Source organism: Anthonomus grandis, chromosome 20 (assembly GCF_022605725.1).
Source record: "Anthonomus grandis grandis chromosome 20, icAntGran1.3, whole genome shotgun sequence".
Taxonomy (NCBI): Eukaryota; Metazoa; Arthropoda; class Insecta; order Coleoptera; family Curculionidae; genus Anthonomus; species Anthonomus grandis.
This window is the reverse complement of record NC_065565.1, coordinates 1,144,197-1,160,288: the sequence shown is the minus strand read 5'-3', so window position 1 is coordinate 1,160,288 and position 16,092 is coordinate 1,144,197. Positions and strand designations below refer to the sequence as shown.

The window sequence follows — 16,092 nt, the reverse complement described above, 5'->3', positions numbered from 1 at the left end:
CTAAAAAACAATCTATAGAAAAACGCAACACACAGGAAGCAAGTGTTTTCTCGAAACTTCCCTCTTCTTGACTGACACAAACGGTAAGAAGCGGTTGTCGGCAAGCGTCAAATATAAACCAAAGGAGGTCTTTTCTTTATGGTATATGCGCAGATTAGCTAGCTGAAAACACCGGCCACGGCAGCGCATCATATATTATTGTATATTCATTTTAAATAATTCTCCGACAGGCCTCTTAAATTTCGAGTCAACATAGCAACCATGCCTCACTTTTCTTTATGCCTGTAACGGCCAGCTGATGTATTCGACGATCATACAATATTAACTATTTAACAATACTGCAAAAGTAGCTATTTAGTTACAACAAAAATAAAATCGACAATTATTACTGGACAAACAACCCAATAATCATCTGTTTGTAACACTTACATAAAAAAATTAAAAATATAATATGAAAAGCGCATTTATGATTTTAATTAACAAAAAAAAATCACATGTTATACATCGTGGCATTCGTAAGTTAAATTTATTATTATTGTAGCACAAGTACCTGCAACATATTTTTTTAGTTATTAATTCTTTTATTGCTTTAAAATTGTGACATCATAATATAATCATTATTGTACCTGAAAAATTGAAATTAGTATCTTAAATTGTTTTCAGTCTATTAAACATCCAAATTAACTTTCGCATTTTTTTAGGCATTAAAATGTTATACGTAGGTGTTTATTTTTATGCAATATTTAGGATTTAAACCAAAAATCGGCTATTTTCTAAAATATTTATTTATATTTTTCTAAAAAATAAAAAAATCGCACAAGCGACTATATTTTTCTTCCGTCTGAATTATACTCTGCAGACGCAGGTATCATTTTGGCCTGTTAAAGTTTATTCAATATTTTTTGCCGCTTATTAGTTATTAATGGGATAAACCAATAAAAGGTTACCACTGTATTTTGAATTTTAATTTTTCAACCCTTATAGACTCAATACTCTATTTGGCTACGGGATTGCGCAAATAGAAGTGAGGAGATAATCAATAGGAAGGATATACATATAAATGATATGGATGATAGTTTTATACACCGACACCTAGGAACCAATCGGATGTAACAGAAAATCAAATGCTCCGGTTTTAGGATTTTGTCATTTTAAAGTGTATCCTTTAAATTGTGATTTGTCACTATATTGTGGCCAATTTGTAGAAATTACATTTATTACAGTATCTACTCCGAAGCGTTAAAGAATTATTGTTTGTCACTTATGCTTGCCTATCTACAATAGACACTCTTGAACATTTAAACCAATTTGAAATAGTGAGCCTAATTTTATCAATATGGTAATCACTGCTGTATTATGTTTATTAGCCTATATAATGCCAATGTTGCGATTTATAAACCCTTGTTTTATATTTAATAATTTCATTTATCAACGCGTCCTCGTATATACTTAATTTTCCTATTATGATTGCCTTATATGGGTATTTCAGCCCGACTGTGTCGCTCCTCTCTTCGCGATTCTTAAAAGTATATTTTTAGATAGTTTTGTTTTTGTAAAGCGCTTTGATGCCGCGAGGCGGAAGACAATCACTCTGATCAGTGCGAAAGACCACACAACAGGCTTTCATCCCGATATACGTTGATACAGTTAATGTAAACGTTTAAGTAGTAATTAATGGTAATAAGTTAAAAGTTATTTTTTTTTAATTCAACGTTTTTAATTAAGTTCTCCGGTCCATAAAAATTTGATATTTTTATAATATTAAGTTAGAAGTTGAAGAAATTGTGTATTATTTGTGCATACAAGGTATGCGGGAAAATTATTCAGTGGTCCTTCGAATTTGGGAAAAAACTATAAGAACCAGCAGGCACAGTTAGCAGGTGCTAACAGTTTGGTCCTTCGAGCCGGATTGAAGTTGGATTTATTGGTACCGGAGGGGACTGAATTCAGTAATAGTTGGATGTGCAAATTTATGTTTATGGGTGCACACTACTGGGATAAGGAGGAATAAAGGTCAGATCTTTCATATTTTATTTTTTTGTATTGGGAGCTAGCTGCAAAGGGATTTACGGGCGCATTTGGATACTAAGGGAACAAAAACAAAGGGCTATTATTAAGGGTGCCATTACCAGGATTCAAAATTTTGTGAATAATAGTGAGGTCTCTTTAGGATTGGTAGACATAAGTGAGTTTGAGACTAGGGAAATTTATTTGCAGCAAAAATAAAATGAATATTGTAAAATTCAATTACAAATAGAAGCCCTCGAAGAGGGTGAGGGCACAGATAGGGAGGAGATTAAAATATCTTAGTACTTGGTCAAAAATAAAAAGTAAAATCAAATCAGAAAACAACTTTCAAAATAATATTAGTGTTGATCATGCGACAGGGTTAGGAAATTTGCAACATTCTTATGGGATTGGAGTGCAAAATAGCCATCAATATAATGCGCGGTTGCCAAATTTAAGTACACCATCTTTTTCGGGAAAAGTCGAAGATTGGCAGACTTTTATAGATCTCCTTACCGCAATAATTGACAATAATTCATCATTAGATGATGTGCAAAAGTTTCTTCATTTGAAAGGAGCTTTGTCAGGGGAGGCGTTAAACTGAATTAATAATGTAATAATACAAATGAGAATTATGCAAATGCCATTAATATTTAAAAAAAACGGTATGATAATAAGTTAGTAGTAATAAACTCGCATTTAAAGGGTATGTTAGATACACCAGCTGTAACTAAAGGTTCGGGAAAACAGCTTAGAGTGTTTTTAACTCATGTTAGGCAACACATTGATTCTTTCAAAGCATTAAAATTGCCTGTTAAGGAGTGGGATGTGTTCTTGGTATTTTTATTTTCAAAAAAATTAGATTATCAAGCTCATAAATCCTATGAGCTGGAAAGAAATATTACATCTGAAAGTAGTGCGCTGCTGCCAACTCTTGACAGCTTTCTACAATTTTTGGAAAACAGATGTGTGGCGTTAGAAAATATTGAAATTGATAGTTTAAAGGGTACAAATATGCCAGGAAGAGAAAAACACGGTAAAACATTTTTGGTAAATGAACATTTTAAACCTGAAATTAAATCAATTTGCGGGTTTTGCAAGAAAGAGGGTCATATATTAACAAAGTGTTTTAGATATTCTAATTTGCATATAGGGGACAAGAGGCAATTTATAAAAGATAGTAGATTTTGTTTTAATTGCTTACGAAAAGGTCATGGTGTAACACAGTGTAGATTAAGGGGCTGTGATAAATGTCAAAGGAGAAACCATACATTATTACATGAAGGGAATAATCTGGAAAATATGGTGAATAAAAATAAAGTACAAGTTAATAATGATAATCAGGGTCGATTTGATAATAAAATTCAAGGGCAGGGACAGTTTGCAAATTTATCATGTTCAGATGGGATGCAAGAGGATCCTCAAGAAAATAATTATCAGGGTTTACCTCAGGGAACTTTATTGGGCATTTCAAGGGATAAGTATTTGGGTATATCTCACGGAAGAGATATGGGAATTTTAGTTGATAGAGAACAAGTGCTTCAAACTGCAATAGCAAATACTGAGCACGCCCAGACTCAAATATTATTGGCTACTGCAAGGGTTAATGTTGTAATGGAGGATGGAGAAAAAATACAAGCTCAAAATACGGGCACTTTTGGATTCAGGGTCTCAAAATAACTTTGTGACTGAAAAATTATTTAAAAAATTAAAAAACATAGATTGGACTAAAACAGTTACTAAAATTGGGGGAATTGGGAACAGCAGTATGCAAGGTGATAAATTTGTTAATTTAACTTTGGAATCCCAGGTTAATAAGTACACGTTCAATGCTGGATGTGTAGTATTAAAAACTATAACTTGTAACCTCCCGCATGTACCTGTAAATACTGAGAAGATTTTTATTCCAAATGATTTAGTATTGGCGGATCCATTATATTTTAGACCCTCTGAAATTGATCTTTTGCTCTCTGCAGAAATTTACTTTCAGCTTGTTGTTCCAGAAGTTATTAGACTTGGGTCATTATTACCTGTACTACAAAATACAAAATTGGGTTGGTTAATGTGTGGTTCTGCTCCTGTGACAGCTTATAAAAATGGGATTATGTGTCCATCAACACTTATTAATACAAAAAAATGAGTGTCTAGTTATTAATTTATTTTATCATTCCGAGGTTCCAGATGTCAGTGAGACAATTCTTAGGTTTTGGCAATTAGAGGCAAGTTTGCAATAAAAAATCTTTGTCCGCAGATGATAAATTGGCAAAGCAATTATTTTTGGACTCTTGTAAAAGAACCGAAAATGGGTCTTTTCAAGTAGGTTTACTTATGAGAAATAAGGATGATTATTTAAAATTGGGTAGTTCCTTTGAAATGGCATGTAAACGGTTTTGTGCTTTGGAAAATAGGTTTAAAAGGAATCCAGATTTGCATATAAAATATAAAGAATTTATCAAGGAGTACCTCGAGTTAGGTCATGCTAAAATTATTGATCCAAATGTTAACGACTTAACTAAAAGAGTGTTTTTAGCGCATCATTGCGTAGTTAGGGAACAAGCCATTTCTACAAAATTGAGAGTCGTGTTTGACGCCTCTAGTAAGACTTCTTTAGGGTTGTCTTTAAATGACATTTTGCTTAAGGGTTTTCAGGTTCAACCAGAATTAGTGGAAATAATTGGCAGATTTAGAACTTTCCATTATGTTTTGGTGTCTGATATAAAAAAGATGTATAGGATGATTAAAGTTGTTCCAGATCAGCGATTTTTGCAAAATATTGTTTGGAGGGATTCTACAGATGAACCTCTAAAAATTATTGAGCTTCAGACTGTTACCTATGGAACGAAGTCAGCACCATTCTTAGCAACCAGGTGCTTAGGTAAATTGGCTTTAGATAAAGCATTAGATTTTCCTCTTGCCTCTAAAGCTCTTCAATATCAATGTTCCGTTGATGATATTATTTTTGGGACTAATTCTCGAGAAGAAGCTCTGGAATTAAAAAAGCAATTACAGATGTTGTTAGGATCTGCAGGTTTCACGTTGCATAAATGGTGTTCGAATGACATTTCAATCTTGGATTCTGGTCAGGTTGGAGAAAGTAACAATCAAATTGAGTTTCATGATGATAATTTTTCAAATAAAGTTCTGGGTATTACGTGGTTGCCAGGTATGGATGTATTTAAAATATCAACTCCTGAATCTGTTAATAAAGGTGTTCCAAATTTACAAAGCGTTTGGTGTTGTCCAAAATTTCTCAGATGTTGGAAGCATATAAACTTGCAGAATAATCCGGCCGACTATATTTCCAGGAGAATTTCTCCTTCTGAAATCTTATATAATAGCTTATGGTGGCAAGGACCAAGTTTTTTATTGGATCCTAATATTAATTTTTGTAAAGAGTCTGTCTTGAATGCTGAAGGGTTACCAGAACAAAGAAAAGTAGTTTTGTTGGAAACGATAATGGAATCTATAATAGATTGGGCTAGGTTTTCAAATTTTAATCGTTTGAAAAGAACTGTGGCTTATTGTCTTCGAATCATTAAAAGAGAAAAAGGTCCTAGAAATTTAACAGTTGAAGAACTTAAAAGATATTCACAAAAAATAATTAATTTGGTTCAATTACAGGTTTTTAAGAAAGAAATTGACTGTTTAACTTCGAACAATGAGTACGACTTGAAAGATAGTAATTTAAAGACGTTAAATCCTTTTTTGGATAAGGAAGGGATTTTACGAATCAATGGCAGGTTATCTAGGGCAGATATTGACTATAACCAAAAATTTCCGATTTTGTTGCCAGCCAAACATGATGATGTCAAATTGATTATAAAATTGGAACACCTAAAATTATTTCACGCCGGACCACAAACGGTATTAGCCAATTTGCGGTTGAAATATTGGATTATTCATGGTTTGGTTGAAGTTAAATATGTTAATTAAACGTGCGTTGTTTGTTGCAAGCTAAAGGCTCGAACTTCCACACAATTAATGGGATCACTATCTATTGATAGGGTATCTGTTTCTCGACCATTTCTAAAAGTTGGAGTAGATTTTGGTGGTCCGTTTTTAATTAGGCAAGGTAGAATTCGGGGATCTACCACCAGTAAGGCTTATATTGCTTTATTTGTGTGTATGGCTACAAAGGCCATTCACCTAGAACTGGTCAGTAGTTTAAGTACGGAGGCATTTGTATACACATTGAAACGTTTTGTGGGAAGAAGAGGTTGCCCAACTACTATATATAGTGACAATGCAACCAATTTTCAGGGAGCAAATAATTTACTACGAGAGGTGTATTTATTCTTTAAAGATCAGAACAATTTAAACAAAATTCATGATTTTTTATCTCACCGTGAAATTAAATGGTGTTTTATTCCACCAGCGAGTCCCCACTGGGGCGGATTATGGGAAGCAGGAATTAAGTCAACAAAATTTCATTTGCGGAGGATTGTGGGTAATTTGATGTTGACATTTAAGGAAATGACCACCATTTTAATAGAAATAGAGGCCATTTTGAATTCCAGGCCTTTGTGCCCTGTTTCTTCAAATCCAAGTGATTTGAATTGTTTAACACCTGGTCATTTCATTATAGGAGAGCCTATGATGTCTATTCCAGAGGTTGATGTAACTAACATACCTGATAATAGGTTGAATTTTTGGAAGTTATGTAGTAAAATTAAACAAAATTTTTGGAAGAGATGGTGTACCGAATATCTCACTCGTTTACAGAGCAGACCTAAGTGGTTTAAAAGCCAACCTAACTTGACTAAGGATAGTATGGTTATTTTGAAGGAAGAAAAAACTCCGCCACTAAAATGGCCTTTAGCACGTATTGTAGAGGTGCTGCCTGGAAAAGATTGGTTATAAAGAATGGTTAAGGTACAAACAAAAGACGGTGTATTTACCCGTTCAATAGCCAAATTGTGTCTGTTACCCTTCGAGGCAAGTCGTTGAAGGTGCCCTTCAAGGGGGGGAGAATTTTGCGATTTATAAACCCTTGTTTTATATTTAATAATTTCATTTATCAATGCGCCCTCGTATATACTTAATTTTCCTATTATGATTGCCTTATATGGATATTTCAGCCCGACTGTGTCGCTCCTCTCTTCGCGATTCTTAAAAGTATATTTTTAGAATAGTTTTGTTTTTGTGTAGAGCTTTGATGCCGCGAGGCAGAAGACAATCACTCTGATCAGTGCGAAAGACTACACAACAGGCTTTCATCCCGATTATACATTGATACAATTAATGTAAACGTTTAAGTAGTAATTAATGGCAATAAGTTAAAAGTTTTTTTTTTTTAATTCAACGTTTTTAATTAAGTTTTTCGGTTCATAAAAATTTGATATTTTTATATTATTAAGTTAGAAGTTGAAGAAATTGTGTATTATTTATGCATACAAGGTATGCGGGAAAATTAGTCAGTGGTCCTTCGAATTTGGAAAAAAAACTATAAGAACCAACAGGCACAGTTAGCAGGTGCTAACAGCCAAAACACCAGCTTTCAAAATGCAATATCCTGAATGGAGTAAGGCATCTTTGCAGAAGCACATTGTAAGATGTGTTATTAATAATAAGTATTTAAAACTCAATGTAAATTACTTTCTTTTTGTTTATTGTCGTTATTAAAAACTACATTAAAAACGTTCGAAACGGAATGCAAATTAAATACTAATAATAAGACATTTTATATTATTCTGTACTTTTCCAGCTAGAATAAAATAACTAGGAACACTAGCCTTTAAAGTGTAGAGCCTGAATCGAGTAGGGCATCTGTGAAATACCACTTTCTAGGACGTGTTTGTAGGACATTTTTTGGGATTCGTTTATCTCAAAATCCTATAATTTTTTTGAATAAAAAGATAAAGGTAATTTGATGTAATGATAGGACATGATAGGATATTAAAATAAATTCTGGAATCGTTTAATCTACAATTTGTGATATTAAATAAAACAATACCTGATGCAGTGAAAGAAAACCACGCTAAGAGGAATTAAATATAGAGATTAAAGATCTCACCTGCAGAATAATTCTATACAAATTTCACAGAACAAATTAGATACTATAATCTACCACTAAATTCAGTCAAATACGAAAAATTGAAATCCTACAGCTACGTATTGAGCTGAATCTAGACTTAAGTGTGTTTTTAAGTGACAAATAAAATTTAACCAACATAAGTTGATGTATGAATGATTGTAGTCTTTTTTTTACAATTTTTTTTAATCCAAAAATTCTATCCGCTTATACGACACAGTTAAATGATAAGGTTACCTAACGTCGTCTAGCGTTTTTTAATCTTCATGCTACGGAATAGTACTCTCTATGGCATTGATAATAAAAAGCTGGAACATCACCAGACGGGGTTGGTAGTACCGCTTGCAGGTCGAAACATTCCACAATAAGGTTAGAGTCTTCCCTGGCAGACTATATCCTTTGCTTTTTCCTTGAGGTTTTTCTTTTAATTGCTATATGGGCATCATAATCTTGGGTTGCTGCTTTTTCTTCAGGATTGAGTTTTATAGGTTTCGCAGATGGAACATTGGTCCTTTTTGGGCTGATAAAAGGAAATATTAAACTCTCTGTTAAAAGTCGTTTCGTAAGTATATCTTTTATCAATTCGTAAATTTTCTTGCTTTGCCTTTCTTATTTGTAAGAGTCAGCGTAACGGATCCACTAATCAATTCTCTTGTTGTATTTGCTCTAAGATAGTGTGATTCTATAGCCTGAAAACTATTAATGTGATCTCTTACAGAATCTTAGATGCTATCTTGTAGCCTGCTGTTACCCTCGTCATCTCGGTCACGCGTCCCTAATTGGGTGTTATTAATTCCATGTGAGAAGCAGGAAATTGCCTCTGAAGATTGTTGTTGCCTAACTCCCAAATCTTTCTAAATATAGCTTTACCCACTGCTGTTTTGATCGTAGAGCATCTGAATCTATAGTTTTTCCTGCATGTAGCTTTCATTGCCTTTTTGGGAATCACTCTATTTCACAGGATATGTAGCTTTCACCGGTATTCACCTTCTTTTTCTTTAATCTTCTTTTCCAGGTTTCAGATCTCCGTATTCGTTTGTGGCTATGTGTGAGTTGAGATATTTCAAAATTAGCTTTTGCTTTTTCTGCTTCTTTTTGGTTCTGAACTTCGTTGTCATTCGAATCTTCGTTTGCCCGAATCTCTTTTCCTTCATTTGTTATACCTTGCCCGCCACTTTCTTCGATATTTGCTTCTTCTTCATTAACTATATTACTATCATCATCTGAATCACTGTAGATGGGAACAAAATCAGAATCGGTTGTTGCTTAAACATGATCAACTGAATCTTCGCCGTCTAATACCAAAATATCGGGATTTTCGGTAGAGAGAGGTTCTTGAATATTTACAGGAAATTTATTAATACTAGAGGTATCTTCAATGACATTTTCAATTGGCTGTAGTATCTTAATAATAAGACGTTAATTTATGCCTTTATTACCAATCGATCCACGATTGCACATTATACCTATTTTCCTGATTTTCTTTTTTTTTTCATTTATTCTTTCTTATAGTCCTCAGTACAAGGACCTTTAATTTTTTTTTAAACATACAAATTTCATACTTTGTGAGTGTTCTCTTTGCATCGAGACCAACCAACTTTTTCTCTGCGAAACTTTCGCGCCCCTGTGTTTTCCAATGCCCGATTCTCGGAATTGTCGATATAACGTCACTATGACTACATACAAGTTTGATTTTTTTTGAATTGTTTAATAAAATTACGTTAAAAATTGCGATCAACTTGCTCGACAAAAATCATGCAGCGTATGGAGTGTCCACCACCCCGAAAATGTCAATATGAATTCATTACATCTCCCCGTACAAACATGTCGAACAAAAATAACCATGATAATAGTATTTTAATTGAAAATACGATATATATAATTTTATATATAAATTTTAATATTATAAATAATATAAATATATAAGTTTTATATATATATAATAATATATATATATATATAGATATAAAATTTTTTGCATAAAATTACAATTATAAAATAATTACATACAATTAGAAAATCTGGAAAATTCAAAATCTGTTTTCTTTTCTATTGATATTTTATTCTATGTAAGAAAAGATACAAAAATATGTATTTTATTTTTTATTGAAATATAAAAAAAATAATGCACTGTACATCAGAATTAATAATTACATCATAATCATCATTATCTTCATAATCGTCATCATTTTCACGACCTTCATCAATGTCCTCACCGCTATCGCCACTATTATCATCAGATTCTAGAATAAAAATACAAAAAGGTTATTGAATGAGTATTAAATTGATATAAAATAGAATAGAATACCTGATATTGCTCATGAAATTTCAGATAATGGTGGACTTTAGTGTGTTTTTTTGTGATTTTCGACCGGTTTTTCTCTAGAAATTAAGAAAAAGAAAACTACGAGTATATTTAGTTTTATTTTTTGTTATTCAATAGTTAGTAATGGTCCTTTCATACATAAAATAATGTCTTTATCACCAGATGCTAGAATTTAAATTGAATGTGAAAAATTTACGTCTTATTTGTTAAAAATTGCTAACGTTTGTTATGTTAAAATTTGGCTTAAACATTGAAAAAAAAGCTAAATAATGGCACCTAAGTAAAGTAAAGGTAAGTTTAAAATCTTGAAAGGACCCTAGACCTATTCTTCTTAACCTATCTCTTCTAACTATCAAATTTGAACGAAATTGGTTCAAAAATAATTATTCAAAATGGATGCGCCAAGGGCCTTAAAAAGCGATTATCAGATTAGATAGACAGATATATAGATAGAAACGCAGGTTTCAAGTTAAATAAAAGCTTTAAAAAATATATTAATAATTATATACATAATATTTAATATCAGTTAAAAAAATATAATTGATCTATCTTACCTTTCATCTATCAAATACTTTTTTTAAACAACAAAATCCTTATAGCAGGTCGAGTCATCATAATCATTCGGCAGGACCAGGATAGCTGTATTTATGGCCATTATATTTTCTAGCCTTCAAAAACTTTTTACAATTTTTTTTTTAAAACACTTTTATATTACTCAAAAATATTACATAAAATTTGTTTACACTAAAACTCTAAACAGTGCTTATAGCGGCCTCGAGAAATAAGATTACCAATCAAAAAGAGTGTACACAAAAATCATAGTTAGGTATATAAAAATAAATTGTAGATTATTAAGTAATAAAATAAAAATAAAAGTATATTACTAATTTATTAAATAAAAGTAGATTACTATAAATAAATTTTAGAAAAAGTAGCCACATAAATAATCCGATTAAATAGAAAAGTATTTTTTTAGTTTTATTACAAAAGTCTTAAAATTTTGAATATTTCTCAAATTATCTGGTAGCCTATTAAATGCGTTACATGCAGAGTACATTGGGCTATTCAATCCAATTATCGTTCTAATATACATGACATATAAATTTAACTGACCTCTGGTATTGTGTCTATGAACGTCATTTGAGAATATAACAGTTGTATTACATTTTCATTTTTAGTCAAATTTAGTATTAGGGTTCCCCATATAGGCAACAAATATCTGAGGTGGGACAAGAAAAAGGCATTATAGATATTCATTTTTGTATTATCTGTTAAGTAGTTTCAACTTCTATATATAGGTACAGGGTATCATTGTATTTATTTTGGATGTTATTTTGTTTATATGATTTTGCCAATTCAATGACTGATCAATATTCAGACCGAGATATTTCATAAAATCAACTTTCTCCAGGTTGATCCCATTTATGTTTATGTTGTATCGCGCACTAGTAAGCTACCCGCTTAAAAGGCAACGTCGGTTCGTTCGCAAATAAGTTGATTTGCAAGAAGGGAAAATAAAACAGTTATTTTTCCGGACTACAAGAATACCGTTTAATGAAATGAAATAAAGCTTAGAAAATTTCGACACTTAAATCTATACCGTACTACTACAAATTACAAATTACAAAAATCACGTTCACGTTAAAGGTTAAAAAACTGACCGAATACAGTGGTTATCCCGGCGAACTCTTATTTTACTCTAATCTTAATTATTCCTGGCGGCGGTCGATGATCAACTGCAACCCAAAGCTAAACAAAAAATATAAACATAAACGCCGGTATAACAGGGCGACGATTGTATTACTGAGGCACTAAAGACACAACAATATCAAATATCAAAAGGAGATAAACTTAATAGTTGATGACATGTCTAAGAACGGACTGGGACTTCCTATCTGATGATGTTAACACTGAGTTTTCTTGATTTATAAAGTCACTGTCTGATTTGGCATCCAACTCATTTCCTCTTAGACCCATCAAAATTAAACAAAAAAAACCATGGTCTACTAAAGGCTTACGCTTGTCTTCTAAAAATATACGCTCCTTATCACACTAAAAAAAATTCTCAGACAGTGTGTTCTTCCACGATTACATAAGGTTGAAAGAAGAAGAAAAAAATTTACCATAAAACAATAAAGGCAGCTAAGGACCTCTATTACAATAAAAGGATTTCTAATTCTGCAAATGTTGGGAAGGAGACTTGGTCTATTGTTAATGAATTAGGGATAAGGCTTCTCCATCTATCACAATCCCCACTTCACCGGATAACTTAAACAACTACTTTATAAATGTAGCCAAAAATCTCATAAATACCGTAACTCCTTCCCACGATCCTCTCTCATATCTCGCTAATGAGAATTTAAATAATTTCTTTCTTACACCCATAGCATTAGAAGAACTACGCAGCACAATAAAAGACATTAAAAACAAATCTTCATCTGGGGCTGATGGTCTAACGCTCAAAATGTTTTCAAATCTCCCGGATATCACTTTAAACCATCTTACCAACTTGGTTAATATGTCTCTTCAAATTGGAATCTTTCCAAGCTGCCTTAAGGCGGCAATTATTATTCCTTTACATAAAGGGGGCGAGAAGGATCAATGTTCGAACTACCGCCCAATTGCACTTCTCCCAACATTATCGAAGATTATTGAAAGACTGGTAAAGAAACGACTTTTATCCTTTTTGCTTAAATATAAAATTATAACCCCGCATCAGTTCGGATTCTTGAGTAACAAGTGCACCAATGACGCTATGTTGTCCCTCTTTAATAATATATACTCCAGCCTAAACAGCCATCTCTCTACAGCAACAATTTTCTGTGATTTCTCTAAAGTTTTCGACTGTGTAAACCATAATATCCTATTTAATAAATTGCAGCACTATGGAATTAGAGGAACACCTCTCGAGTGGTTCATGTCATACCTGAACAACATACTTGACATACCTGAATCAGTTTGTTAGGGTTGATTTGATGACGTCTTCGTGCAAGCCAATAGAATGCGGGGTACCTCAGGGCTCAGTTCTAGGCCCTATTTTGTTTCTTCTATAAATGATATTGCTAATCTGGACATAAATGGTAAAATTTGTCTCTTTGCGAACGATACTAGTTTTTCTTGGAGCAACTTAAATATGGTGGCTCTTCGTAGAACCATATCTCGTGACCTAGTCACCATTAAATCGTGGTGCTATTCAAATCTCTTGTGCCTTAACGTCTCAAAAACTAGAGTATTATCATTTAGCGGTGCGTTGCAACCTTTTGTAATTAATAACAACAGAATGGAGGTCGTTGATTCCGTAAAGTTGTTGGGACTGATGGTAGACAACTCTTTAAAATGGGATATCCACATCGATTCCTAATCCAAAAAATTAAGTTCTGCATGTTTTGCTCTGAGATCAGTATCCAGGGAGCTAAGTTTGGCAACGGCTATAACAGTTTATTATGCCCTGTTTGAGTCGCACCTCCGATATGCCCTTCCGTTTTGGGATACGTGTGGTGCGACTCAATTTGAACGCATATTTAAGCTACAAAAGAGAGCTATACGCTATTCATTAAGACTAAATTACAGAACTCATTGCCAGGAATATTTTTAAAAAATTAAAATACTAACCCTTCCTTCCTTATTTATATTTGCATCCTTCTGCCTAATCCGCAAGCACTTATCAGATATGTCAGAAAGGCCATCTCACAATTATCCTCTTAGAAACGCAGAGCACGATCTTTATCTACCAACCCCACGATCAGAACTAGTTAAACGATCCATTCTTTACAATGCAAAAAAATGCACAATCATCTCCCATTTGAAATCAAATCAATAACAACTTTTTCCAAATTTCGGAAAGCTCTGAAATCATACTTGCTGGAGAGAGCCTTATACACAGTAAACGACTTTTTTTAATAATTAATGTTATGTAATTTTAAGCACGCGCTTCTTAAACACTGGTAAATTTGTTTATGTTGTTATGATAATGTACATAAATAATATTCGTATATTATGTAAACAAATTAGTAGTTTGTTTTTGTAAACAACTTCTTCTTTTGCCGACTTTGTATACAAGTAAATGTATATATATTTTATAGATTTTAAGGAAATGTGACCTCAAACAATTTATAAAATTGTTAAGTTTTTTGTATGTTTTGTTGTATTTTTTATTTTTATATATTTGTATTTTTTGTTTTGTCTTTGTATATATTTTTGTATGATTTATTTAAATAATAGCTTTGTCGTCAAAATTTTAAATTTTATGATAATAAAGCATTGATTGATTGATTGATTGATATATATAATGCTGCGTTGTCCCATATTTTAAGCAATAATACATACATAATTACGGGAATTCCTAACATTCTCCCACCTGAGACACGAAATTAAACATAAATAAGTGTCTCAAACATTAACTAGAACTAGACCTAAACAGTAACAACTCTAGAATACCATTAAAACTAGACCCGATTACAAAAACCTCTTAGGCACATTGACGGTACGTCCACTGCGCGTCACAACACTTTGACTCACTTTTTCGGGTGCTCTGCTTTTTAACACTCCCGCACTTTGGTCACATGCAGCTTCAGCTTCTTCTGAAAGCTCTTGCAAACAGCTTTTGCCACCCTCTACGCAGTCTACGGGCATAACCGGGTCACCCTCTGGCTCCACTATGGATTCGTCAGGCACACACTCCAGTGCATAGAGACGTTGCACAGGACGCAACACTTGACCTCGAGCAGTCCTCAATCGCACCAAGCGCGTCTCGCCATCTCGAGCAGACAGTAGCTCCGTCACCAAACCCAAAGGCCAGTCCATTTTCTTGTCATTGTCGTTGCCGATAATGACTACATCACCCAACTTAATCTTCTGTTTAGAACCTTGCCTAAACAAGCACAGCTGGCCTAGGTACTCTGCACGAAATCGTTGACGTAAGTCCCTCCGAACTTTCTGCAAATATATCACTCTCTTACAGAGTGACTGACTATCCAGAGCCTCACAATCAGGAACGCCACCTTCCTGAATCTCACGCAAGAACATCATAGGAGTCAATGGCACTAACTCCTCTGGCTCACTTGACATATAAGTGAGAGGACGCGAATTTATCACCGATTCGCAATCACACAGTACTGTAACCAACTCTTCATATACCAGAGCTGCACGCCCCAGAACCTTTCGAAGAAGTTGCTTCAAAGAACCTATCAGTCGCTCCCAAAAACCACCCCACCAACTCGCGGTAGGAGGGTTGAAACGCCACTTTATCCGTTCCGCACTACTAAATTTCGCGATTGCGTCCCAATCCAAAGCTTTAAACGCGTTGTCCGTCCCGACAAAGTTCGTTCCGTTGTCGCTGAACATAGTTTTAGGTCTTCCGCGCCTCGTGATGAACGGTCTTAGCGATTGCAAAAAGTTCGTTACCGATAATGACGTACAAAGTTCCAAGTGCACGGCCCGATATACGGCACAAGTAAACATGCAAATCCAGGCCTTTTCGCCACCCTTAAAAAACACTGGCCCAGCAAAGTCGACCCCAGTAACCTCAAATGCCGCAGCATCTCTAACACGATCTAGAGGAAGAGGCGGTGTGCTAACGTCGAATGATTTGCTGTTATGTCTCTTGCATATAACACACCTAGAGATAACAGACCGGACACTCCGACGCCCACCCAAAATCCAAAACCTCTCTCTTAAGATGCACAGAAGCCCCTGAGTACGAATATGACAATTTTTAATATGCTCCTGG

At 33.7% G+C, this 16,092-nt stretch overlaps 1 protein-coding gene across 1 annotated transcript; it reads right to left on the bottom strand.

Annotated features, from left to right (window-relative positions):
• Positions 1–14,819: 14,819 nt before the first annotated feature.
• Positions 14,820–15,707, bottom strand: LOC126747936 (uncharacterized). Its single transcript, XM_050456915.1, has one exon. It carries the CDS (start codon positions 15,705–15,707, stop codon positions 14,820–14,822), a length of 888 nt encoding a protein of 295 aa, XP_050312872.1.
• Positions 15,708–16,092: the final 385 nt, after the last annotated feature.